Source organism: Podarcis gaigeae, assembly GCF_964106915.1.
Source record: "Podarcis gaigeae genome assembly, chromosome: 1".
Taxonomy (NCBI): Eukaryota; Metazoa; Chordata; class Lepidosauria; order Squamata; family Lacertidae; genus Podarcis; species Podarcis gaigeae.
In genome coordinates this window covers 116,657,090-116,683,509 of record NC_139678.1, presented here as the reverse complement: position 1 = coordinate 116,683,509, position 26,420 = coordinate 116,657,090, and the positions used below count along the sequence as shown (strand labels likewise).

The 26,420-nt window shown below is 42.7% G+C and overlaps 1 protein-coding gene across 1 annotated transcript in view; it reads right to left on the bottom strand.

Annotated features, from left to right (window-relative positions):
- Nucleotides 1-26,420, bottom strand: part of LOC310833208 (dynein axonemal heavy chain 11-like) — a 217,438-nt gene that overhangs the window by 124,826 nt on the left and 66,192 nt on the right. The window contains exons 32-38 of the mRNA XM_083715704.1: nt 26,237-26,364; nt 20,587-20,735; nt 18,312-18,462; nt 15,664-15,795; nt 12,633-12,806; nt 1,875-2,079; nt 481-646 (exon numbers count right to left, since the gene is read on the bottom strand). Of these exons, the coding sequence (XP_083571830.1) occupies nt 481-646; nt 1,875-2,079; nt 12,633-12,806; nt 15,664-15,795; nt 18,312-18,462; nt 20,587-20,735; nt 26,237-26,364 (1,105 nt within the window). The remainder of the gene's footprint in view (nt 1-480; nt 647-1,874; nt 2,080-12,632; nt 12,807-15,663; nt 15,796-18,311; nt 18,463-20,586; nt 20,736-26,236; nt 26,365-26,420) is intronic.

Here is a 26,420-nt window from a genome sequence, read left to right as displayed (position 1 = left end):
GGTACCTATTTATTTACTTGCACTTTGACGTGCTTTTGAATTGCTAGGTGGGCAGGAGCATGGACTGAGCAACGGAAGCTCACCCTGTTGCGGGGATTTGAACCGCCGACCTTCTGATCAACAAGCCCTAGGCTCTGTGGTTTAGACCACAGCACCCCCCATGTTCCTTTTCTAGCTGTACTTCTTGGCAATACCTACTAAGGTAAGCAGCAACTGCATTCCTAAAATTTTGCAGTCATTTTGTCATGCTCTTCCATTGATGGTTGGCTGCCCATATATAGAGCATCTACCAGTGCAAATATTGAAGATTTCCCCAGCAACAGATAAGCAAAATAAAGGTTCCTACTCATGAATATGTGCCATGCTATTTTCTTTACTCATCAGTTCATAGTCATACTAGTCAAGCTAGAAATCATTTAATATTTCCAAATATGCATATATGTATAACTTTAAACTTTTTTTTAAAAAAAAAACGTTTACCAATGACTATAGTCGAGGTGCTGTCTAATTAAAGTATGAGGCTGGACAGTCCCATAGGCATCCACCTCAGGCATATTAAGATCATCAATGAAGTAAATTAATTTTCTCATGCCTGGAGGAGCATAATTTCTGCCAGCTTTCTTTTCCAAGGACCTTTCAAGAACACCTGCAAAGAGAACAGAAGTTGCATGAGAACAATAGTTGAAGCGCAGCTGTAGGAAAAGGCAAAGAGTTCAAATACCTAGCGCGCTCAAACAGATCATTATCGTCATATATAGAGCTTATTCATGTACGCTTTCACATGTTGAAGGCTCAGAGGGTCTAAAAACCCTTAAGTACGTGAATGAAATTTATTCTGAGCTGCCAGTCAGAAACGACAGACTTTGTGGCTGAGGGCCTATATTAGGAGTAGCCAGCAGTGGTGGACTCGGTGAGTCTCAAATTTCAGCGGCTCCCCCTGCCTCTTGAGCTCACAATTGTTGTGGCACTGCCTGTGGCGCTGATGCCCAGTGTAGCCAAACCAGTCATGCTACCCTAAAACAGTCTCTCCTTTCAGAGAGTGGTGTTTTCCCAACTCCCAACAGCCTCAACCAGCATAGCCAAAGACAAGAGGTGATGGGGGTTGTAGTAAAACAACAGCAGGCAGACACTACACGCACAAAATAGACCGTGTTGATGCATCTAGGTCAAAATAAATAAATAAGAACTGGAACTGGAAGCACTAAACCACACAGGGGACCCATGACTGATCCGCCAGGATTTGTTTATTTTTTTGCTTTTTCTGACAAATGGCGTGCTGTAATCTTACTACCTCCAAGACCACATAACACAGGTCCTGAAAGACCTACATTGGCTCCCAGTACGATTCTGAGCACAGTTTGAAGTGCTGGTGCTGACCTTTAAAGCCCTTGACGGCCTTGGCCCAGTATACCTCAAGAATACCACCATGCAGACCAGACACTAAGGTCCAGCCCTGAGGGCCTTCTGGTGATTCCCTCACTGCGAGATGTGAGGTTACAGGGAACCAGGCAGAGGGCCTTCTCGGTAGTGGCGCCCACCCTGTGGAACACCCTCCCTTCAGAAGTCAAGGAAATAAACAACTTTTAGAAGACATCTGAAGGCAGCCCTGTTTAGGGAAGTTTTTAATGTGTGATGTTTTATCACATTTTTTTATATTCTCTTGGGAGCTGCCCAGAGTTGCTGGGGAAACCCAGCCAGATGGGCAGGGTATAAATAATAAATTACTACTACTACTACTACTACTACTACTACTACTACTACTACTACTTAATTCCCAGGTCTGCAGTGAAATGGCATGGTTTTTCAATTTTGAAGTTGTGCTGTTGTAAAGACAGAATATTAAAGGAGGAGGTAAAATGATGGCAGTTACATACGCTGAAGCATAGCAGATGTTGTGTAATAATTGAAGGGGACTTTAGCCACCATATAATCTTCTGAGAGCTTGCTAAACTTGTCCGACATGAGAATGGTTTTTCCAACTCCAGCATTTCCCACAAGCATAATTGGCTGACCCTTCTCCAAAAGCAAATCCACAAAATATCTCAAGCGAATGGTCTCGGATGTATGAATCAAGACTGTCTGTTCCCTCAGACAAGGCAAAAAGGTATATGCATTTTAGAGACAAGGGGGAAAGATATATGTTATGCAGTTAAGAGTGCTCTTTCGCAATGTAAATCAATGTAATTGTTTTTATACTTCAATTTAGGTGACAGAAAAGTGAATTTATACATTAAGATTAAACAAGTGGAAATATATAACAGTTACTCAGACTTTATACTTGTCATAATCTTAATTTTGTAATAACAATGAATGATTTTTGACACTGCAAAGATCAGAAGCTAAATAGCTGTTTTAGCAAGATTACATTATATAGCATTTGTAACTCAATGTGGTGGAATACTGCATTTTGCTGTCACTTAAAATACAGTGAAATGTAATATGAGAATTATTGCAATGTCTATATTCACATTTTCAAATATAAATGACATGCTATAAACATAAGTCATAGCTCTACCATATGATTATGCTGAAATAATATAACATGGACATAAATGAAGAGAAATGATGTTGAATTGCTTTTGCCAATAAGTTGGACCGAAAATTCTACCCAAGGATATCAGAATTAAAATTGGGAAACTGAGTAAATATGGCAGCAATAATTTTATTCACAAAAAGGCCCAATTTCTTTTGAAAATGTAATTGCAGATATACTTTAATATTTATCACCCCAGGCAGTTCATTCACACTGCAGAAAATAGGCATATCAATGGCAGAAATGAAGTATGAAGTCAGCTTGTATAGGAGATAATGTGAGAATCTGGTGAGGTGGTGAGAGGGTGGGAAGAAGATCGCTCTCTCTACAAGGTTCCAAATGAAAAATAAAGTATAGGTCCATAATGGATTGTCATTTTTACAAGCCCACAAAGAACCCGAGGAGGCAGATAGAAAAATGTGGATTCTTGAAGTGAAATATGCCTACTGCATATTGAATCAATCGCTAAGCTGCAAGAGTTTTTCAGCGGCTGTCTCTGGTGTGTATGACGTGTGAATACACTCGTTCTGGTTTTGCGAAGAGCAACACTTGCACTATAGTGAAGAAAGTCTAATAACAATCAGAGCAAGGCTATAATTAATTGTGATTCTGGATGCAGTTTCTACTTTAGTGATTAATTGATACTGTGTAGTCTCTTGGGTAAGTTAATTAACTTATCTGTGCTTAGTTTAGCCAACTGGAAAATGGACATATTATTACTTAATTGTATCACAGAAATGTTGTGCGGTTTGATTAAGGTTAGAGCTTGGAAACACTCAGGCACAAGCTCTACTTAGGAGCGAACTATTTTGTTGTGACACGAGTGTGGTCTTCGGATAGGGTTGCAACTCATTTCAACTACTTATTCTTCGTTTATTTCGAGTTATTTCTATGCCGCTTTTAGGGCAAAAGAGTTACAAGGTGGTTTACATATATAAATAAAAACGGAGGGCAGGGGACTTAGAACCCATCTCACTACAGTAACAAACAAAATGGCAGTTTAAAAATGTTGTGGATTATAGCGCAGCACTCATAGAATCAACGTTAAACCAATTAAAAGGAAATCAGAAGCAGTTTAAGCAATTAAATAATATTTACAAAACAGTCCAGTATCTCGGCTAAAAGCAGATCTAAACAAATTGATTCTCAAGGCCTATGTAAAAGCATTGAACCAAAAAAGATGGAACCAAATGTTCCTACTGGCTGAGAGTAGGGATGAAAGGATTTCTCCATTTATGTTGGTTCTCTCAGTTGCTCTTTGTGTGTGTATCTATGGGTTTTCAGAAGCGTATAATAAAAAGTCAACAATAACACAGATTTCTCGTTTTTTTAGTTGAATTAAGTACATAAAGGAGGTTACAGAGACAGTGGGTAGGTTAACAAATACTAAGCATGCTATTTCAAGGAGTCTCTTCAAAAACCAGCATATGGAGCAGATAGCTTTAAAACACTGGAAGAGGTGTTGCTGTAGGGTTGCCATATTTCAAGTGAAAATTCGAACACAAAAGTTGTTGAAAAAATAGTAATAATTCCCGTATTATTCGGGAAATTCTGGATGTATGGCCGCCCTATATTACTGTATGTAAGCAAAGGAAACCAAACCACTGCAAATGTATCAGATCTGGGTTTGACTTTGACTTCAATTATGAGTCAATTCTCCTTGAGTTGGCAGCCAGTGCAGCTTCCATTAAAAGGGGAGTTGTATGAGATTGAAGGGACGTGGGTGGTACTGTGGGTTAAACCACAGAGCCTAGGATTGGCCAATCAGAAGGTCGGCGGTTCAAATCGTTCTTAGATAGATCAAAGAGTGAGACAGTTTGCAATTCTTTCCATTTGTTTTAACCCTGATTAGAGTTCTCGTTAGAGGGACGTGGGTGGCGCTGTGGGTTAAACCACAGAGCCTAGGACTTACCAATCAGAAGGTCGGCGGTTAGAATCCCCGCAACGGGGTGAGCTCTCATTGCTTGGTCCCTGCTCCTGCCAACCTAGCAGTTCGAAAGCAGGTCAAAGTGCAAGTAGATAAATAGGTACCACTCCGGCGGGAAGGTAAACAGCATTTCTGTGTGCTGCTCTGGTTCGCCAGAAGCAGCTTACTCATGCTGGCCACTGGCTCCCTCGGCCAATAAAGCAAGATGAGTGTCGCAACCCCAGAGTTGGCCACGACTGGACCTAATGGTCAGGGGTCCCTTTACCTTTACCTATGAGATCGAAACAGAACCCAGGCCAGTAATCTGGCTGCTACATTTTGGCCTGAGTCATCTTCAAGGGCAGTCCCACATAGAGTGCATTGCAGTAATCCAATCAGGAATGTACTAGAGCATGGAGTACAGTGGCCAAGTCATCTCTGTCCTAAAAGGGTCTGTGGCTGAACCGAAAAGCCAGAACTGAAAAAAAGGCATTCCTAGCCACAGACCCACCTGAGCTTCCAGTGACAGAGCACCCTCCAAACTGTCAGTCTTTTCTGCTAAGGGAGTGCAACCCCATCCAGGGCAGGCCACCTGCCCAGCTCCCAGATATGAGAACTTAGGACACAAAACACTAATGTCTTTTCAGGATTCAGTATCAGCTTATCGGCCCTTGTGTTATTAGCAAAAATAACACGAAAATGCATGCTATCAGGCAGAAACTGCATACAAAAATTGGTATATTAGGAAAAATTCACACTGAAATGCTGGTACGTTTTCAGGGGGGCATTTTAAAAGAAATTGCAAGCCGAGGTGGTGATGCGAAGAACTGAAGATTGGAAAAGTGAGAAAAGGAGAGAAAAGAAAACAGAGTTTGTGTACAGGGTGTGTAGATCTGACAGAAGACAAGAGACATCATGAAAGCCCATCTTCTTGTTGTTTAGTCATTTAGTCGTGTCCGACTCTTCGTGACCCCATGGACCGGAACACGCCAGGCACTCCTGTCTTCCACTGCCTCCCACAGTTTGGTCAAACTCATGCTGGTAGCTTCGAGAACGCTGTCCAACCATCTCGTCCTCTGTTGTCCCCTTCTCCTTGTGCCAGCATCAGGGTCTTTTCCAGGGAGTCCTCTCTTCTCATGAGGTGGCCAGAGTATTGGAGCCTCAGCTTCACGATCTGTCCTTCCAGTGAGCACTCAGGGCTGATCTCCCTCAGAATGGCGAGGTTTGATCATCTTGCAGTCCATGGGACTCTCAAGAGTCTCCTCCAGCACCATAATTCAAAAGCAACAATTCTTTGGCCATCAGCCTTCTTTATGGTCCAGCTCTCACTTCCATACATCACTACTGGGAAAACCATAGCTTTAACTATATTTCTCCCTTATTTTCCCCAGCCTCAAAATGCCTTCCATCCATTTGCCCGCACTACAACTGTGGGGCCAAAGTGAGTCTTTTACACACTTCCTGTCTTCTCTCCTTGGACTAAGATGGTCTCTCTTTCATCTAATGCTCCCTGGCTCTTTTCCTTCCTCCACTAAACGCTCCATAGGAGGAGAAGACACCACGTAGCACCAAGTGACTGATGTTGCTCTAAGTAAGCCCCACAGCGCTGCCTTTTCCCCCAACCGAGCAGTAAAAGTCTAGCAATCAAAATTCGAAAGGCAGCTAACTCCAAGGGGGAAAGGCTAAGAAAAAAGCAAGTGGAGCAGTGCATTTAAAAGATCTATTGATATCGCTGCACCTCCATTGTTCGAAATGAAACTTCCCTGGCAGCAGTCCACAAGGTCTTTCCCTTCCTTGTGTCTCTTCATCGGCCTTTTGCTCAGCAAAAACTAGGCACTAAGTGCACCATGCAGGCTGCCACTGCCACTGGGTTTTTCAAAGCTCTTGCCACCCATAAATCCAGGACTACAAGCTCAGACCGCAACACCCTTGACGTGGTAGGATAGAGATTTCAGAACCTAAGCTTGAGGGAGTCAGCAACAACTGGTCACAATCGTGAACCCCACACCACCCCAAATGCAATGATCGGTGTGATGTTGACGTCCTATTGGCCAGTGCATTCTGAGGATCTAAGATGGTACCAACCACTGCCAATGGTACTTGAACTGAGGCGGAACGTGACTATTATTTTAAATTACGACCTGCCGTGTGTGTAAGTGACTAGGGCTAACAGTAGCAGAGCTGGATGGAGGCCCTGCTTCACGTCTCTTTGGCTTGGCACTACAACAGCCAACACCCTCAACTCACTTGAGGGTGAGCCAATGTGGTGTAGTGGTTAAGAACGGTGGACTCATAATCTGGTGAACCGGGTTCACTTCCCTGCTCATCCACCTGCAGCTGCTGGGTGACCTTGGGCCAGTCATACTTCTCTGAAGTCTCTTAGCCTCACTCACCTCACAGAGTGTTTGTTGTGGGGGAGGAAGGGAAAGGAGGTTGTGAGCCGCTTTGAGACTCCTTAGGGTAGTGATATCAAATCCAAACTCCTTCCTTCCTTCTCCTCCACTTGCACACACTCTATCTATGCCTGAGCAATCCTGAGACCCCTGGCAGTGAGTGGGGCTTTAAAATATGAGATGGGCTCCTTTTCGGCTCCAGGCCTTTGATAGCATGGGAACGACATCTTAAATCCTCCCAAATACAATGCCCAAGAGCACATCAGATTGGGCACTGACTTTTGAGGGCCTAAAATGGCAGTTGTCTGCCACAGGGGTACCAACTTGAATAAAATACCAATCACATGACGTGGTCCACTTGAATGGCAATGCCCATCTACTTTTGAGGGCCCAGCCACCTCAAATATTTTATTAGAGGGGCCAAAAGGACCTTGGCCCCTAGGAGGTGGCAAAGCAGGTGCTTTTACCCATTCCCTCTTAAGAAGCCATCTTGTTCTTGTTGCTTTAAATATGAAGATGTAAAAATGTAAACAACCTACCTTTGCTCTATACAGTGAAGCAGATTATTAATCAATGGAAATAAAGAAACAAGCCTGTGACACCATACCCACTTTCCCAGGAGCAAGCCCCACTGAAAATGGGATTTAGCTCTAAGCAACGATGTATAGGATTGTGCCGTAAATAAATAAATATTTGTGTCTGCCTTTGTAAGAAAAGGAAGAGCATTAATATTCATAACATCTAGAATCCAGTTCCCAGTTTGCCATAAAATTCTAATGACTCCTAGAAAAGCAACCGAAAGCAGGAGTGAAATGGCCAACCCACCGCCAGCAAGATAATGATAATCAGACATTTGCAAGTCAGCCACCAAACAACGCACTCCAAGTTCCCCAGAATGTTCAATATTGCAATGAAAAGCTCCAATTGTAGTTCAAATAAGTCTTCACTATGAGTGCATTGGATCATTTACCTTAACAATGCGAACGTGCTCTCATTATCATGTTCAACTTGATTAGTGTATAGTCTAACATTTAAAAGTGCACTTCAGATGGAAGAATGTATGAATGCATGATTGGTTTCTAATAAATTGAGCAACCTCCTAATGAACTGCGAGGGATCTAGAAGGAACCCGTGGACAGACACAGAGAATAGGGTGCTTCCCCCTCACCCCCCAACACGCAGAGCCCACCATGTGCTATATCCTTTATTTTTCAACATATCACTAAGCTGATCAAGGGATATGCTGAGAATTTGGAAAACTGTATGCCTAAGAAAGATGAGTATCACGGGGCTGGCTGATTTGCTGAAAGTAACAACGAGGCTGCACAGGTAACACTTATCACTGAAGAAAAACTATCTAGGTCTCCTTTGCCTATATTGCTTTACATTGAATAGAATCACTTCACTGGGGGGCATAATAGTAGTAAAAAATATTCAAATGCAGAGAAAAGGGAACGAATTTGGGAGTTCAAATTCCAAGTGGGTAGACCAGGCTTTCCCAAACTTGGTCTCAGCTGTCTCTGGCTTTGTTTGGCTGCTGGCTGGGCTTTCTGCCTTTGGCTCGGAGGGGCTCAGAAGTTGAACATACCTGTGCCCCTTGGAAAATCCCTTATTTTGGCTGCTGATCCCTTATTTTCGAGGCTGTTGGTCCCTTATTTTCAAATCTGTAAGTTGACAGCTATGTCTCTCTGTTCCCACTTGCGTTTTGAGGTGGTGCAGTCGAAGAATAGATATGCTACAGGTTATTTCTGAATGTACAGACATTCTCTTAACAAAGGCAGAGCAAACAGAAAGCTGGCAACGGTTTTTTGCAATTTTGCGAACTTTACACAACGCTTTCACTTTTACGTTGCCACACAAGGGTTTCTCATCGTTGTATTGTGAGGGCTGGAGCAAGGAAGGGCAGTGGTCAGGAGATGGGAACGGAGAGATGGGACTGAAAGGCAACTAGGAACCAAGCAACCAGGAAGAGCAATACACTTGCTTGCTGCTTCTTTCTGTTGGGAGTTGGTGGTGCCTCACTCCTGAGGGCATTCACTAACTGGATAGGAGAATTCACTAACTGACCTATTTCCCCTGGCTTTTGACACCTGAGATGTATATTTTTAAGACCCACCCTATCTTTGTGACTGCAAATTGTTTTAGACGGCTTTTTAACATGGTTTTAATTGCAGCAATCCACCATGGGACTTGGGAAGGCTGAGTAATAAATTAAAATGTAACAACAACAACACTGCAGAAAATGAGGGGTGTGTGTGTGTGTGTGTGCTTCATGGCTTCACCTCATCTATCGATGAGCCAACCATTCTTGGAAAACTCCCCTGAAACCTTCCTCTGCACCTTTCTTGAAGATAAAACAATTTAGAACTAGAATTCTTGCACAGGTGATGGGTTTTACTGAAGAGAGGGTATGAGGTTAACGCTGTTTACTTTCTTCCTATTGCTCAGACATATTTTTATATATGCACTTCTGAAGAAGTTATGAAGAATATTAAAGTTGGTAACTACACAATCAACTTAGATTGGTTTTATACTAAGTTAAGGTGCTTAGCTTTCCCCATAGAGTTCTGGGAATTGTAGTTCAATTAGGAGACTCCTCTATTAGAGGTTCCTTAGCACCACCACCCCAGCTATAATTCCCAAGTAGGGATGGGAAACCATTTCTGGTTGGCAGGCCAGATCCTTATCTCTCCACCACTGGAAGGCCAAACGACAGGCAGATAGGCTGCCCACTTGTCAGTCACCTGACACGGGATCTATAGTATAAATATGCCTCTTTCACCACTCCTTGGCCCCAATACAGTGTTAGAAAGTTATGCTTAGGTCCCACTGAAATCAATAGGATAAATATGTTGCAGCTAACTAGAGCTTATAAATGTCAAAGGGTACTAAGTGGAACCAACTTTCTTTTGATTGGTGGCCTTGTTTATATTTACTGAATCCATAAAAAAGCAACTCTAAACCAAGACAAGCCTCCCCTCTTTTCTAAGTTCTCAATTTTTTAAAATAGTTCCCCTTTCTTAATGGGCTAAAATAAAGCATCACCATATTTTGCAAAATAATGAAATGCTATTTTAATGTTTCATATATTTCCACTGCCTCCTTTTTGGAGCCAATTACAAAACCACTCCATTTAGGAACAACGGAAGCTATTATTTTGTCTACTTTTTTTTCAGAATCATCCGTACAATAGGACGTTTCCTGCCACAGTTATGCACAGCTTTCAAATGTTTGGAGAACAGAACACACCTTGGGAAGATGGCAAAACAGAGCCACCACAATTTCCTAGACTCCAGTCAGTTCCATCCTACCCTTCCTTTTCTTTTTTTCCCTCTTCAGTGAGCTTTGCATAAAGCTAACCCAAACCCACATGGATTTCTATAATATCCAAGAGGGGAAGGGGGGGGGGGAGAAGAATGACAATGAATAATGTGTTGTAGGTGGGAAATGCCTTGAAGAAACCTAAATTGTAACAGGGAAAAAAATGACATTTTAGATTTTAAATGTTACACAGTTTTTATAAAGCTTCAGTCAATTTATTTTATTTATTCTAATGAAGAGCATTACAACTGCTTTACTGCACTGAAGCAAGCATCGATCACACCATTAATCACACCTTGTGAATAGTCACAAATCAAGTCCTAACAGCAAGCACTGAATCAGGAGCAATGAAGCATAAACTCCTTCACAATTTATGATCTCTCCAATTGCATCTTTTCAACCATTAAATTGCAAGATACCATAAATTTTTATCTTCTTCACTTCAGTCACATTATTGATTCTGCCTTGTGAAATATAGAATAGCTGTAAATCTAGGCGATTGAATTAAATTTAAAGTCTTGACTTCAGAAAAGAAACCCAACACACTGCCATGGCCGTTAATTTGCACAGAGGAACAAATGATAGAAACATTAAAATTTAAATGGACAACAGGGATTCCCAAGAACCATCGTTCTGTCAATCCCAAGCCACATCAACCTTGAGCGTTTTTCTTTGAGCCAAATTATAAAAATGCATGGCAACTAATTCAGATAAGAAGAGACTCTGGGTAGGAGGGAGGGTTGACCACTGGCTGTCTTCACTAGGAGCAAAACCCCACCACAACCACCAGGAAGCAAATTCTGTCCTTGCCTAATACCCCTAATTTCAATCAGTTGGCAGCTGTTTAGGAGAAAGAGGTTTTCTGTAATGTGTGGGGAGGTGCGACCTTTCAGCTGTTGCCAGAGTACTTCTGTCATCCATGTCCATTAGCTATGCTGACTGCGGTTGATGGGAGTTGGAGTCCAACCACAACCGGAGGACCACAGTTTTCCCACCCTGATCTAAATAGTTCATTTGGCAAGATGTCATTCACTAAGGAACAGAGAGGAGGAAAGGGGACAAGAGGGTTTCATTTTGTTCCCCCCTTTTTCGCTTGCCACTTGAAAAGGATCAGAAAAACATTCACCATGGTGGTTTCCAATTTTGGTATACATAATCCTCCAAAGTCTTGGCCAATCTGTTGTTTTAAATATACAGTGGTACCTCAGGTTAAGAACTAATTCGTTCCAGAGGTCTGTTCTTAACCTGAAACTGTTCTTAACCTGAGGTACTACTTTAGCTAATGGGGCCTCCTGCTGCCACTGCGTCGCTGCCACACGATTTCTGTTCTCACCCTGAAGCAGAGTTCTTAACCCGAGATACTATTTCTGGGTTAGCGGAGTCTGTAACCTGAAGCGTCTGTAACCTGAAGTGTATGTAACTCGAGTTACCACTGTATGTCTATCATAGAAGTCAACTCCTAGGGGCCAATGTCCCTTCATGCACGCCCCCAATAAAATATTTGAGGGGGCTTGGGCTCCCAAAAGTTGATAGGCATTGCCATTCGAATGGTGTCTTATGATTGAAGCCGGCGTACAGCTCTGGGTCATGTGGCCAGCATGACTAAGCCGCTTCTGGCGAACCAGAGCAGCGCACGGAAACACTGCTTACCTTCCCGCCGGAGTGGTACCTACTTATCTACTTGCACTTTGACGTGCTTTCGAACTGCTAGGTTGGCAGGAGCAGGGACCGAGCAACGGGAGCTCACCCCGTCGCGGGGATTCGAACCGCTGACCTTCTGATTGGCAAGCCCTAGGCTCTATGGTTTAACCCACAGCGCCACCCGCATCCCAATCAAGGGGTTACTAGTGGCCAATTCTCTCTCCCTGCCCCACTAAGCTGGGAAGAATGCAGAGAGAAGAAGCACCATTGTGCACCTGTAGCAGCAAGACTGGATGCCTTCATTTGCCCCATCTGCAACAAAACATGTCTCTCCCATATCATTCTCTACAGCCACAGTAGGCACTGTAACTCTCCAACGGTTCGACTCTATTTCTGAAGGGGCATTCTCCCATTGTCTCCTGAGATAGACAGGTGCCAACAATATAGTGGAGGCCCCACAGGCCGATGACACCCTCCCTGGGATCGTCCTCTCCCCAGTCTATGCTCCCCGTGAGCTCATCCTCCTCCTGGGTCTGCCAGGCCCTGACACAGGTCTGCATGGATAAAATATTACTATACTTAAAGGAATCTTTGGGTCTTCTTCCCAGCTATAGTGTCAAGACAAAACCCAATACGCAGAATCTGCTTTAACAAAACCCTTTTCGTAATAGCAATGCACTTTCCACTGGCGCAGTATTCCTTGTGTTGTGACACTGCTTTGATAATTAGCAACACTTGAACTCCAACTTGTTATGCACTTTGTGTTCCCCCTAATCCAGCCGTAATTATCCAGATATGTGCTGCTTCTCTTATGACTAATTGCAGTGAATTGTCCTACCTGGAGAGGGACATCTGCTTCTATTTCGGTGCCTGGAATTTTCTCACTCCACAAAGTAAATTTTTTCGTATCCGGGTCAATGAAGTAATCAAAAACCGTCCCTTGGGAAGGAAATTTTATTGTCCGCATTTCTTTGATCCACCATCTACTAAACTCCATGCGATAATCAATTAGCTGAAAAACAGAACAAAGGGGAGCCAGACATGAAACACGGGGAGAGATATGCTAGCCCGACTGTGAGCATTTTATTTGTATGTTGGTTCGCTTGCTTGCAGGACGCGGGTGGCGCTGTGCATTAAACCACAGAGCCTAGGACTTGCCAATCAGAAGGTCGGCGGTTCAAATCCCCGTGACGGGGTGAGCTCCCGTTGCTCGGTCCCTGCTCCTGCCAACCTAGCAGTTCGAAAGCACGTCAAAGTGCAAATAGATAAATAGGTACCGCTCCGGCGGGAAGGTAAACGGCGTTTCCGTGCGCTGCTCTGGTTCGCCAGAAGCGGCTTAGTCATGCTGGCCACATGACCCGGCCAATAAAGCGAGATGAGCGCCGCAACCCCAGAGTCAGTCACGACTGGACCTAATGGTCAGGGGTCCCTTTACCTTTACCTTGCTTGCTTGCTTGCTCTGTTTTGCAGGCACCCAAAATAGCTGCCATCCTCTGGGTGACGTTCAAGAAATATTTTAAACAATTAAAGCAGCACTAGAACAACCAAGGGGCATAGCTCAACAGCAGAACACATGCATTGCATGTACTGTAGAAGATCCTTGGACCAGTCCCTGGCCTTTCCAGGCAGGGCTGGGAAAGACTGCTATCTGGAGAGTCAGTGCCTATGATTGTAGACAAGAGTGAGCCAGATGAACCAATGGTCTGTTTAAATAAAAGACAGCTTATTATGTTCCTTACCATTATAAAACAGAGAGGAAAGCTTAAAGAAAAAAAAAACAAGTGGGAATGTTAAGTTCATAGCTTAGAAACTGCAGGAGCTGAAGGACTTTCTCCCAAACTATGTTCACTGATCTAAGTTATGGGAAATAACTCAACGAACTATTCGATAGTGACCTTTTAACCCTGAGGTTTTCTAGACTGTCTATTTTCTGAGAATGAAAATACCAAGGCCCTTTATTCTTTTATAATCATATATTGCTGCATGCTTTCGAGTGACACCAGAGATCACAGAGTTACATGAGAAACAAAAGGAAGTGGCCACAGAGTTTTTCTGGAAGCAAAAATGCCATATGGTTCATGCTAAGTCCCTCATTCGCAGAATACGGAATGCCTACCCTAACATACTGTCACATTCAAAGTCTTCTTCCAAACCATCAGAAAGATGCAGTAAAGGTGAGCCAGGTTCTGGCACTTAACAATACATGCATCCGTGGTGTGATAGGGTTCAGCTTGCATCTTAAAGTAATCAAGCCAAGCAACTTGAGATATCTTGAGATATTAAAGAAAGGAAGGGAAACAAGGATCTGGAGACACATTTGCCTTATTTCACTGTTCTGACAAATATAGACTTGGTAGCCAATCAGTGGCCTAAATCCACTCAAAAGGGGTAGTGATCTGCCAGATACTTCATCAGTTGTTAGGGTGAAAAGTCTTCTATCACAGCCAATATTAACTAGATGTTGGTACGAGACCCTAGCAAGTGGTAAAAGGAAACAGGAGGCTCAGAGTATTTCCTCGGTCTGTATCCCTGTAGAGAGAACAGTCATGAATCATTAGGCTGAGAAAAGTTCCTTCCTGTTGGATCAGTTATATCAGGGATATGTGATCTTGCTGGCAGAAAATTGCTGTGATTGCCTGACACTTTTCCTTCAGAACTTGTAAGAAGCAGGAGTTAGTGGGATAGTTGGCTTGTGGGATGGTAGGTGCTAGAGATTAGAAAAGCCCTATGGTGTATATTATGTTTCCCAGGGCCAAAAATGTTTATCAAGTGTCAAATGTAAGAAATGGAAACTGTAGAACATATCGCCACAAGAACGAACCCAAAGAAAAGGGCATGAATAACTAGCAACAAGGCAGAACAGCTGTGCTACATAAAAATATGTCCAGGCCTTATCTGTTGGCATGGACAGTGTATTCTGATTTCTGACCCCTACAGTACACAAAGGAGTGGTGTGTCCAGAATCACGTATGAATGCATATTAATTTTCTAAAATAATGGCTAAAGTGCACATTTGATGGTGGGCATCTTGGATGTATCACTTTGGGGTGACAGAAGGTAGAAGTGGAGAACATCACTGTTGTTCAGCAACTAGGCCAAGGTGGGATCTTCTGGATCTTTATGTAAATACAGTCGTATCTCAGAAGTTGAACGGAATGCGTTCCGGAGGTCCGTTCGACTTCCAAAACATTCGGAAACCAAGGCGCGGCTTCCAATTGGCTGCAGGAAGCTCCACTGTGTCGGACATTCGGGTTCCGAAGAACGTCCGCAAACTGGAACACTCACTTCCGGGTTTGCAGTGTTTGCGAGCCAAAACGTTTGACTCGCAAGGCATTTGACTTCCCGACGTACGACTGTATAAAAAACACGCACTCACAATCATAATTTTGCAGTTAATGATACAAATATTGCTGGCTTATTTTTCTTCTCTCATTTCTTATTGAAAATATATTGGAAGCACTGGGGTACAGTCAGTGGACTACGGGGACTAGGCTAGTCTCCTAAACGTTCCTGGTAAATTAGAGTATTAAAGTATTAAAGCCTGGCGCCTGCTTCCCAGAGCCCAGGAAGCTTCTGCCTGGCTTAGGGAGGGAGACACAGGGCTCATGCACGTGATGTTGGGATGCTGTGAGGTCACACATGTGATGTCACCTCCTCCATCACTCTTGCAAGCTGGTGCCTCTGGCCCTGTTCCCCTACGAAAAATTTCACCGCACGCCATTGATTGGAAGATAGAATCATAGAATTGTTGAGTTGTACCGGACCTCATGGGTCATGTAGCCCAACCCCGTGTGATGCAGGAATGGTTGCTGTCAAACTTGAAGAGAATACCAAAATACTGTTATCTTCCCTCAAAACCAGCCACTCACCTGATCTTGGAACAAAGCACCACCGAAGGCCCATATACTTGCAAATGCAAAATATACTTCATAGAGTTCACGGGGAGAGTCTGGGGGAGCATTCTCCGGGGTCAGGAGACAATCCAGTAATGAACACAAAGTCTCCAGTGAAAATAAATAAAAAGGAAGGAGAGAATAGAGATATCTGAATACAGTCCCTACATCCTTTATATTCTTATGTCTACTTCAATAGCTGCTACTGTCCCAATATAATAAATATTTTAAAACACTTATTTAATTTCACACAACCATTGTGATGTATTTATAATTACAGAGGATGGCATCTGACTAGGTTCTCCTCAGGGTAGGCTCATTGAAATTAATAGACCACACCCATTAATTTCAGTGGGTCTACTCTGAGTAGGACTGGTATCAGATTTGGCATAGAAGAAGAAAAGTCACAGACAGGAGACCAAAGCAATGAGCCGAGGGTGAGTTCCCTTTATTATAGGCAGGAAAGCCTGCTGGGTAGCTGCTCCTGCGATATGTTAGGCACACCTAAGCAACATACACAAATTGTTGAACTGAAGAGGGAGGGGGAAGATTAATTCCCATTGTGGATCTATGCGCAGTCCCCACTTCTTCTCTGGCCCATGGGCAATTGAATCAGACACTGCAGAAGGAAGAGCTGTTTGAGAGCTGAGGCGAAGGACTGGAAACTGTATTCAGCCACTCAAAAGTGGTAACTGATGCAAGAAGAAGGATTTTGCCATATACTATTCCTGGAGGGTGTCACATGTCAGTGGTAGAGGCAGAGAGGTTCACACTAAGATATGGTCCTTTAGATGTTGAACTACAACTCCCATCATCTCTGACCACTGGCCATGTTGGCTAGGTTTGATGGGAATTGTAGTCCAGCAACACCTGGAGGATCAAAGGTAAGCTGCCCCTGGTCTACAGGAATGTGTTCTGCATGCAAAGCCTGTTTCCAGAAAATGTAATATTGGTAGGGCTGGCATATGTCCCAGACATTACCAGGACTTCAAAGGCGAAATTGACGTCTGGAGGGGATTTCCGAAAGGTGGCGTTTTGTCCTGGATCTTAGGCAAGTCAAATGAAAAATCACGTTTTTGGGGGGGATTCTTGTAAGAAAAAGTTCAACAACTTTGGGTTTTGTCTAAAACAATCTCAACAACTTTGGGGGTTTCCTAAACAAAGCTCAACAATCTCGGTATTTTCCTAAAAGAAAGTTCAGCAACTTTCAGGATGTCCTGTTTTTTTACTTTTTGAAATATGGCAACCCAAAATATTGGTAACTGATATTACCCTCTAAAGCACACATACCTAGGCTGAAAGAGCAGAGGGAAGTCTCTATCAGATCTTGTTCAAATTATGGAACTGGGCCTACAAGGTGGAAGAGTGTTCTCTGCAATATATAGGTTGGGTATATATAGAGTTACTGAGCTTTGTGACAGCTGCAGATACTGGCTCAATTCCAGTATAACAGGGAAACATGAACTGCACTGGGAGAATGGTGTCACATAGTCCTATTTGTTTCCCAGTTCAGCTCCTACAGATGAGCACAAAATTCACTCCTTTTCTTCCCTCTACTCCCAGGATTTCCAGAATCTTGCCCTGTTCTACTTTTGCATGTGCGCAGAGACAGATGCACACACACTTTAAGAGAGAGAGAGAGAGGTTTCTGCAATGAGCACTGCTGTAGTAGTCCTCCTTCTGGTGCAGAATCTATGCAAGCAAACTTTATTAAATAAATATGTTTTTAAAAGTCATTGTGGGAGCGACCCCAACCACACACTCTTTACCACTTTTGGAGTACAGATGTGTGCGAATGACTCAAAAAATAATACCCAAATGCAATGTAACTATGTTGTTCAAAAGACCCACATCTAAGTTCTCTAGTTTGAGTTTTTCTGCCTTGTAAGTTAGGCACACAAAAAACCTGTTTTCATTTCTGGCTTTTGTTTTTTCCTCATAGAAAAATAATGTGATCCAGAAAGCTTTTTTTTTTTTAAATAAAAAAAACACACACTCAAAAGCTTCATATAAAAGCATTATTCAAGTGCATAACTTCTGCATTCATTCAGAAATGCATATGGCATTTTAAAAATAACATAACTTAAGGAAAGTAAGGGCTTGTCCCATATAATGTCTGTTGGAATTTCATTTGCTTGCTAAAGTAACTTTCAAGCAACGGTCTGTCCGATCAAGCAACGGTCTGTCCAGAACTCTGTACAGAAGTTAACACTCTTAAATTATTGAACTCAATTTTATCAACAGCCAAATAACTTCACTGTAATTATGGAGTCTGTTTTAGAAAATGAAGGAACACCGACCTCACCTCCATAGTGTTCCCATATTTCTTTTTTATATATACTACTTGTATGAACAATAACTTGACTCTATAAGAGTCTTAGGTGTAGTCTTTTTGACTTCAAATGAGATTACTGTAGTGTAGAGGATGGCATCAGCCCTAATTCAGGAGGAAACAGTTACACAATCTGTGTCTGCTTTGTCACTTGAATCACAAAACACAAAATGTTAAACCATGCTGTGATTATAATGAAGTTCCTTCGCACTAGGTCTGCATACTTGAACACTCTCACAATCACATCTCAGGAAGAGTGGCAGTTTGAAGATCCTGCTGCAGTTGTTGTTACCTGAACCATGCTGTTCTCTGGAACGGGGGTGATGGTTTTTAAGTTGCAGCGGACTTGCTCCAAGCAGTAAGGAACATATTTGTCAAAAAGGATGGTTAGATTTGCTCTTTCCGTCTGTGCTTTGCGAGTTTCAATCCAGCTAGTCACGTATCTGTGAAAACAAACTTATTTTAGGGTGCTTCTCCTCCCCTTAATCAATTGCTTTTGTTTACTATGTTTGAAAGCGGGTTTATGAGAAGAGCAGAGGGTTGTTTGCGGAGCCGCCTAGTGCTTTTACGGTATGTCCTTAGCTTGGTTCAGCCTTATTTTACTTGCTGAAATGCCTCTCTGAATTACCTTGTTTGTTGGTGATCCGTTTCCAACCGATTTGGCCTTGTAGTACAACTGTGACTAAGTTACTGCTTCTTTTGCCTTCCCAAACCAGTGCCCTCCACATATTTTGGACTCCATCTCCCAGTAGCTACAACCACTATGACCAGTGACCAGGGGTGATGAGAGTCAAAGTCCAAACCATTTGGAGGGCTCCTGATTAGAAAAGGCTGCTTGATTCTGTTCCAGGTGTGTGTTCTTCTGTCAGTTAAAATTTAGGACTTTAAATGCCTTTTTTTTATACCCCTAAGACACACTCTCCCTCAACCTGTCATCTTTCAGATGTTTTGAACTGCAGCGCCCCTCATCCTTGGCCATTGGCCATGGTGTCTGAAAGGAATGAGACTGGGAAATGCTGTCTTAGAAGCATATGACATTTCCATGGATGCTGGGGGAAATAACAAATGTAATTTAGAGAAGAAGAAAAATTGCCACTCGCATGCCGTCACCTCCACACCAATAAAGCTTTTCTAAGCTTTCCCCAATACTCCCAAAACCTGGCATTATTATTTCACCCCTCCTCCCCACTGTTTACCTATAGGATCTGGGGTTTCCCCTTGACTGTCCCAGAGACATTTCCTCTCAGTGCGGGTCATCAAACTTTGTGGACCAGTGGGCACATTTCCACCTGCAGACACTGAGTCAGCAACCCCTGTTCTGGACATTTCCCCTATGTTCTCATACCCTGTGTCTCCCTAGAAAGTTGCCTTCTTCACACTAAAGGTCTAGCACCAGTCATCCAGATTTTCATATAGAATTCTTCCCCAGTCCTGTCTAGATACACTAGGACAGTGTTTCCCAAACTTGGGTTTCCAGCTGTTTTTGGACCACAACTCCCATCATCCCTAGCTAGCAGAACCAGTGGTCAAGAACGATGGGAACTGTAGTCCAAAAAGAGCTGGAGACACATGTTTGGGAAACACTGGGCTACGGATTGAACCTGGGACCTTTTGCCTTCAATGCAGGTGCTCTACTACTGAAATATTCCCTTTCCCATATTGGAAGATGTCCCCATGGCTCACATGGGAGATATCTACAGCTCTAGTAGCAGCACCAGTGCATTGTGGCTCCAATGACAAGTTCCTTTGTATGGTACTGATCAGCTTAATCTCTGAGGAAATAGCTGTTCACTCAATACCATAGAGTATACAGCTGACAGTAGTGATGTATGGAAGTGAAAGCTGCTGAAGAATTTATGCTTTTGAATTATGGTGCTGGAGGAGACTCTTGAGAGTCCCATGGACTGCAAGAAGATCAAACCTATCCATTCTTAAGGAAATCAACCCTGAGTGCTCACTGGAAGGACAGATCCTGAAGCTGAGGCTCCAATACTTTGGCCACATCATGAGAAGAGAAGACTCCCTGGAAAAGACCCTGATGTTGGGAAAGATGGAGGGCACAAGGAGAAGGGGACGACAGAGGATGAGATGGTTGGATAGTGTTCTCGAAGCTACCAGCATGAGTTTGACCAAACTGCGGGAGGCAGTGGAAGACAGAAGTGCCTGGCGTGCTCTGGTCCATGGGGTCACAAAGAGTCGGACACGACTAAACGACTAAACAACAACAACATACAGCTGACAAGATGACAGCTACACGAACAGAGCATTCAGCAAGCTGTTTGCTGAGTTAAGAATACTGTATAGTGCAGCAGCAAATGAGATCATCACTACCATAGGAACAAGCATGGCCATAGGCATTTTGGACAGCATAGGTCTGTTGTCCGATCCAGCAGGGAACTTCATATATTCTTACTGGCCCCAGAGTTGCTGGCTGAAGGTGCACTGAACTGCCATTTGCTTGTTAAATGTGTATCTTGCCTTTATTCAAGTTGGCTAATGAAAGAGCACAAAATGGGTAATATTGCAAAGGGCACATTAGAAGCACAAAAAGCAAGGGAGGTACTCACGGGCTCCAGCCTAAGTCCTGCGTATTCACATAGAGGATTCCAGCTCTCGACACAGTGGCTGGAGTTGCTGCCCGGAGGTGGCTTATTTCAAACACCAGCCGCATGGAAGGTGTTAATGAAATCCGTTCGTTACTTGCTAAAGTCAGAACCTAAGCACAGAGTCATTACAATTTTATTGCAGTAGGTATTTGCTTTTCAAATTAAGTAATTAAGGTTCTGTTGTGGTTGGTTTTTTTTTAAAGTAAGAATCACAGAGCACATGTTCAGCTATAGCTAATACACAGGAATATGATTTTATTTTCCAATGAGTGTTATTTGTCAGTTTAAATAGTATCCCTTATATCTTTATGGATATCTGCTGTGGCATTCAGTTTGAGAATGAACTCAAACACTATCCAATGAGAAGATCTCTTGCATATGACACATTGAAATTAATGAAAGTGATACTGTGCTGCTTCAATTAAACATGTGCAGGAGACCTTCCCATTGAACTGTCCTTAATTTCTTCAATGTTTTTATAAAGCCATGTTAATTGTCATTTCATTGAAAAGTCAACTGGTTCCCTATCCACTTACCCAGCAATAATCACAATGGACAAAAAAGTGACTCTTCTCTGCAATTTTGTTTTGCTGGACTTACACAAAAGGATTCTTTATTGTCAATGGGAATAAAATCAATATAATATCTTGATTCATGGAAAGAAATTTATGTTAGGGATGGGCTGAAAAACAGCAAAACAAAAGGGATAACAATAGTAAATCATCATGAAATCAAACCTACAATTTATGAAGAGAAGAAACTATGAATTAAATCTCTTAAAATTGAATAAGCCAGCAATGGTGTGGTTTCAATGCACATTAAGCGTAAGTTCAGGCAATAAGAAAAAAAAATGGCTATTTTTCTTTCCAAGATGCTGTTCTTTGGTCCCTTGAATTAAGTAAAGTAAAGTAAATATTAAATAAAGTAAATTAAATAAAGTAAAGATGAAAATGGTATATTTCACTAAATCAATGTACTGCTGCAAATGCAAAAGTAAACTGAGCTTTTGAATTCCACACAATTATTTTAAGGCTAAAGTGGTTGGAAAAGAAATAAATTAAAAGGTGTTGTTGCCAGTTGCTAGCAGAAAGGCTCTAAGAGATAGCTGTTCAGATATAATGCTAAACCACATTGTGGTATTGCTTGAATGTGCATGAGACTTCTGTTCTCTCATCTCTCCACATGTGCTCTGTTATCATCCTTCCCTTCCTTTTACAAGGGAAACCACAGTTTCCTGTGTCTGCAATGGGAAACAATGGTTTGTCTGCAAAGCATAACTGGATGCCATGTTTGCTTGTGATTTCCAATTCCATCTTAAAGGAAAGCTGGTTTATGCAAAACATAATTTGACTCTTTGGAAGAAAAAAAGTAGCAAAATATGTTTGCTGTGAAATAGGAAGTATTGGGGGAGAAAGGAAGGGAAGGAAGGGTTTTTTTGTTGTCTTACTGTAACACCAATATCATGCCTTGGCAATATATCTGAATTGAGCTAAAGAGAAATCAAGTTTCATCTACTACATCTTTTGACTATAATTGAAGAGAGAAATCAAACTGTTCTTTTCCAATCCTTCGCAAGAAAAGAAATCCAAACACAAACTTATCAGGGGGGAAAATCAAGTACCATATTTTTCGCTCTATAGGACGCACCCGATCATAGGACGCACCTTGTTTTAGAGGGGGAGAACAAGGGGAAAAAATTCTCCCCTCTCTGCTCAGCGCCCCTTCAGCGAAGCAGCAGGAGAAACGGAGCCCCTTCCATTTCTCCGCCCACTTGGCTGAAGGGGCGCTCCGCAGCTCTCCCTCTCTGCTGAAGCAGGGAGAATCTTGCTCTCCCGGCTTCAGCAAAAGGAACCTGAAGCCTCCGGCTATCCCTGAAGCCTTCAGAGCGCAGCGCGAGTTCCCACCGCTCTCCGGAGGCTTCAGGTTCCTTTCGCTGAAGCCAGGAGAGCACCAACCCATCTAGCTCTCCAGGCTTCAGCGAAAGCAACGTGAAGCCTCCGGAGCACGGAGGGAGCACTCCCTCTGCGCTTCGGAGGCTTTGCATTGCTATCGCGGAAGCCAAGGAGCCTGCATTCGTTCCATAGGACGCACACACATTTCCCCTTAATTTTTGGAGGGGGAAAAGTGAGTCCCATAGAGCGAAAAATACAGTATTTCAAGAGTAACAATAAAATCGCGAGAAGTGGCAGGATTTTGGCTGTGAGAATGAGGAATGTTTTATGGCAAACTGGAGAACTTGGGGGAAATAGGCCATACAAGATATGTTGTAGATCCCGTGTGCTACAATAGAGCAATGGCCCACAGTGGGCCTGGATAACCTGTTTCAGTGTGATCCATTTTTATCTTCTATGATTGTACTTGCCATCAGGTGCTATTCTTCTGGTGTTCCTAAGGGGCGGTGCAACGCTACACATCCCCTACTGAGTACTTTAGCTTAAAAGCTACAATAGAGTCCTTAGAATCTAACAACAAGAGCTATTCTAGGAGCTGGTTAGGAAAATGTGATTTAAAGGAGGTTTCCAGCATTGTGTGAAATTAGGGCAAAAAAAAAAAAAATTCTCTTTTCAATTTGCACAAAGTATCTCAATTCCAACAGTTTGCTCTCCTGCTGTTGTATCCATCATAAAGAAAGGCCAGGACGCCGTGGTGAAGAAAGGTGACATTTTAATCAATGGAGATTAATACATACTAAAAAAAATACAAAATGATTCAGCTTTCTGCTCCTCCCACTTCCATGAACTTTCATTTTAGTTAAGGAGACATTCTCTCTCTCTCTCTTTTACACTAAATGGGTGTTGGGGGGTAAGTCTAGGTCATGTGGGTTTAGATCTACTCTTCATTCCAAAATACATAATTCTATTTTGGATGCTATTGGTATCTTTAAACCTCAAATTATATCACAGCACATCCGTACTGGGTCTATCAATGAAAAAAATATTTCTCTATTAGCACTGTCTACTATAAGCAGGAGCCTTGGTCAATGTCGTCTATAGGAAACGGTTGTAAGTGTTGGTATAATAAGGCCAGAAACAGATTTTAGGTTTTTCTCCACCGAGTTTTGATACAATAGAGGCATCATTGCCCATAGTGTGCTTATTCTTCACACTTTTGTCTCCTTTAAGAAACAGTCTTTGCAGGTCTTATGTCAATTCAAAAACTAGCAAAACCTTGTTGAGTAGAGATAGTAAGTGTGCATGATCAGGGATGCAACATATCAGGATTACAGTCTATCTTTCCACTTGCAGTGTCTGAAGTGGCTTGCAAATGTAATAAAATTAACAATTCTCACCTACAGATGCAAAAAACCCCCAAACTATAAGCTCTAGATTAAAAGAGGCATTGACAGGAGAACAGTGAAATGGCCAGCTAGGACTGGGAAAATAACACAGATTTGACGCCTAAATCAGGCAAATGTTTCCTGTGAGGGTGTCCCATAAATGAGGCTCCCTAGCAAAACCAGGCCCTTTATCCTTTAACACTACTGTACAACCTATCTTCAGGGGCTTGGAGTGAGAGGCACTCAAAGCAGGCCCTCAAAAGATTACCTCCAGGGTCACACAGGCAAAAGCAGTCCTTCAATGGTCTTCTAAGGTAGCCTCATGTCTGATGCTTTGCACTCTTTATCCTCCACCCAGACAAGGAAGAAGCATCATGAGAGTTCAAGGACATATTCTAGCCAGGCAAAAACACTTGAGGTGTGTAGAAGGCCAGTGAAGGATTTCAAAGGCCAGATAAAAATATTTGGAGGACTGTACGTTTCCGAGCACGATTCAAAGTGTTGGTGCTGACCTTTAAAGCCCTAAACAGCCTCGGTCCTGTATACCTGAAGGAGCGTCTCCACCCCCATCATTCAGCCCAGACACTGAGATCCAGTGCTGAGGGCCTTCTGGCTGTTCCCTCATTGCGAGAAGTGAGGCTACAGGGAACCAGGCAGAGGGCCTTCTCGGTAGTGGCGCCCGCCCTGTGGAACGCCCTCCCATCAGTTGTCAAAGAGATAAACAATTACCTGACATTCAGAAGACATCTTAAGGCAGCCTTGTTCAGGGAAGTTTTTAATATGTAACACTGTACTGTACTGTAACACCTGATTGGGAGCCGCCCAGAGTGGCTGGGGAAACTCAGCCAGATTGGCGGGGTATTAATAAAAAATTATTATTATTATTATTATTATTATTATTATTATTATTATTATTATTATGTATTTGTGTCACACACCCCATCCAACCGAGCCTGAGGTTCCCCACTCCTCCTTTACAGGAATCTAAGATGGATGTTACCAGAACAATTGATAACCATGTTCAGGCTAACATGCCTTTCCCAACAGTGTTCAAAGCTATTATTAAGAGCCTGTCTTCGTCTGTATGATGTATACAGAAAACCAGGGCCAGATTTAGGCTTGATGAGGCCCTAAGCTACTGAAGGTAGTGGGGCCCTTTCTATGTCCACCTGTCCTTTATCAACAACAATTTGTCGCTGTTTTTTGTTTTGAATATATGCTATATGGTAATTTATGGACCTAATAGGTATCCTTTTAATGAGGGTGAAAGAGGAGAGCGCAAAATATGGCCTGAAGCTTAACATCAAAAAAACTAAGATCATGGCCATTGGTCCCATCACCTCCTAGCAAATAGAAGGGGAAGAAATGGAGGCAGTGAGAGATTTTACTTTCTTGGGCTCCATGATCACTGCAGATGGTGACAGCAGTCACAAAATTAAAAGACGCCTGCTTCTTCGGAGAAAAGCAATGGCAAACCTAGATAGCATCTTAAAAAGCAGAGACATCATCTTGCCAACAAAGGTCCGTATAGTTAAAGCCATGGTTTTCCCAGTAGTGATGTACGGAAGTGAGAGCTGGACCATAAAGAAGGCTGATCACCTAAGAATTGATGCTTTTGAATTATGGTGCTGGAGGAGACTCTTGAGAGTCCCATGGACTGCAAGAAGATCAAACCTATCCATTCTGAAGGAAATCAGCCCTGAGTGCTCACTGGAAGGACTGATTCTGAAGCTGAGGCTCCAATACTTTGGCCACCTTATGAGAAGAGAAGACTCCCTGGAAAAGACCCTGATGTTGGGAAAGATGGAGGGCACAAGGAGAAGGGGACGACAGAGGACGAGATTGTTGGACAGTGTTCTCGAAGCTACTACATGAGTTTGACCAAACTACAGAAGGCAGTGAAAGACAGGAGTGCCTGGCGTGCTCTGATCCACAACAACAACAACAAGGTATCTAAAGCCATTTGGACATAACAAAATATTTATTTTATCAAAGTGATTGTTTAACTGAAATACAATTAAGAAGTATATTAATAGTGAAATCCAGATGGGGGGCCATTACTTACATCATAGGAGCCTACACAACACAAAACACTGTTGCTGTATGTAGGTTTTATTTGATTTGATTTTTTATCTTTTATTTGGAAATGTACATCAAGGTGTTTTTTCCCTTTAAATTTTGTTGGGGCCCCCAAGAGGGTAGGGCCCTAAGCTATAGCTTGTTTAGCTTATACATAAATCTGGCACTGCAGAAAACACTGTACATATTTAGCAAATGGACCAGAAGAGTATCTCACCTGCTCATCACAGCCATGTTAAAGAATGTGATACACACCTTATTGTCATCCATGACAGTGTTGAGTGACTCAATCCACATAGGATCAATGTCACCATCCAAGACAACCCATTTGGGGCCATCGTGCGTGATGCTAGACAGTTCTCTCATCATGGAAGAAAACAAGCCTTCAAAACGATGAAAACAAAAATTAGTTTTTTAAACAACAAACTTGTATGTGTTT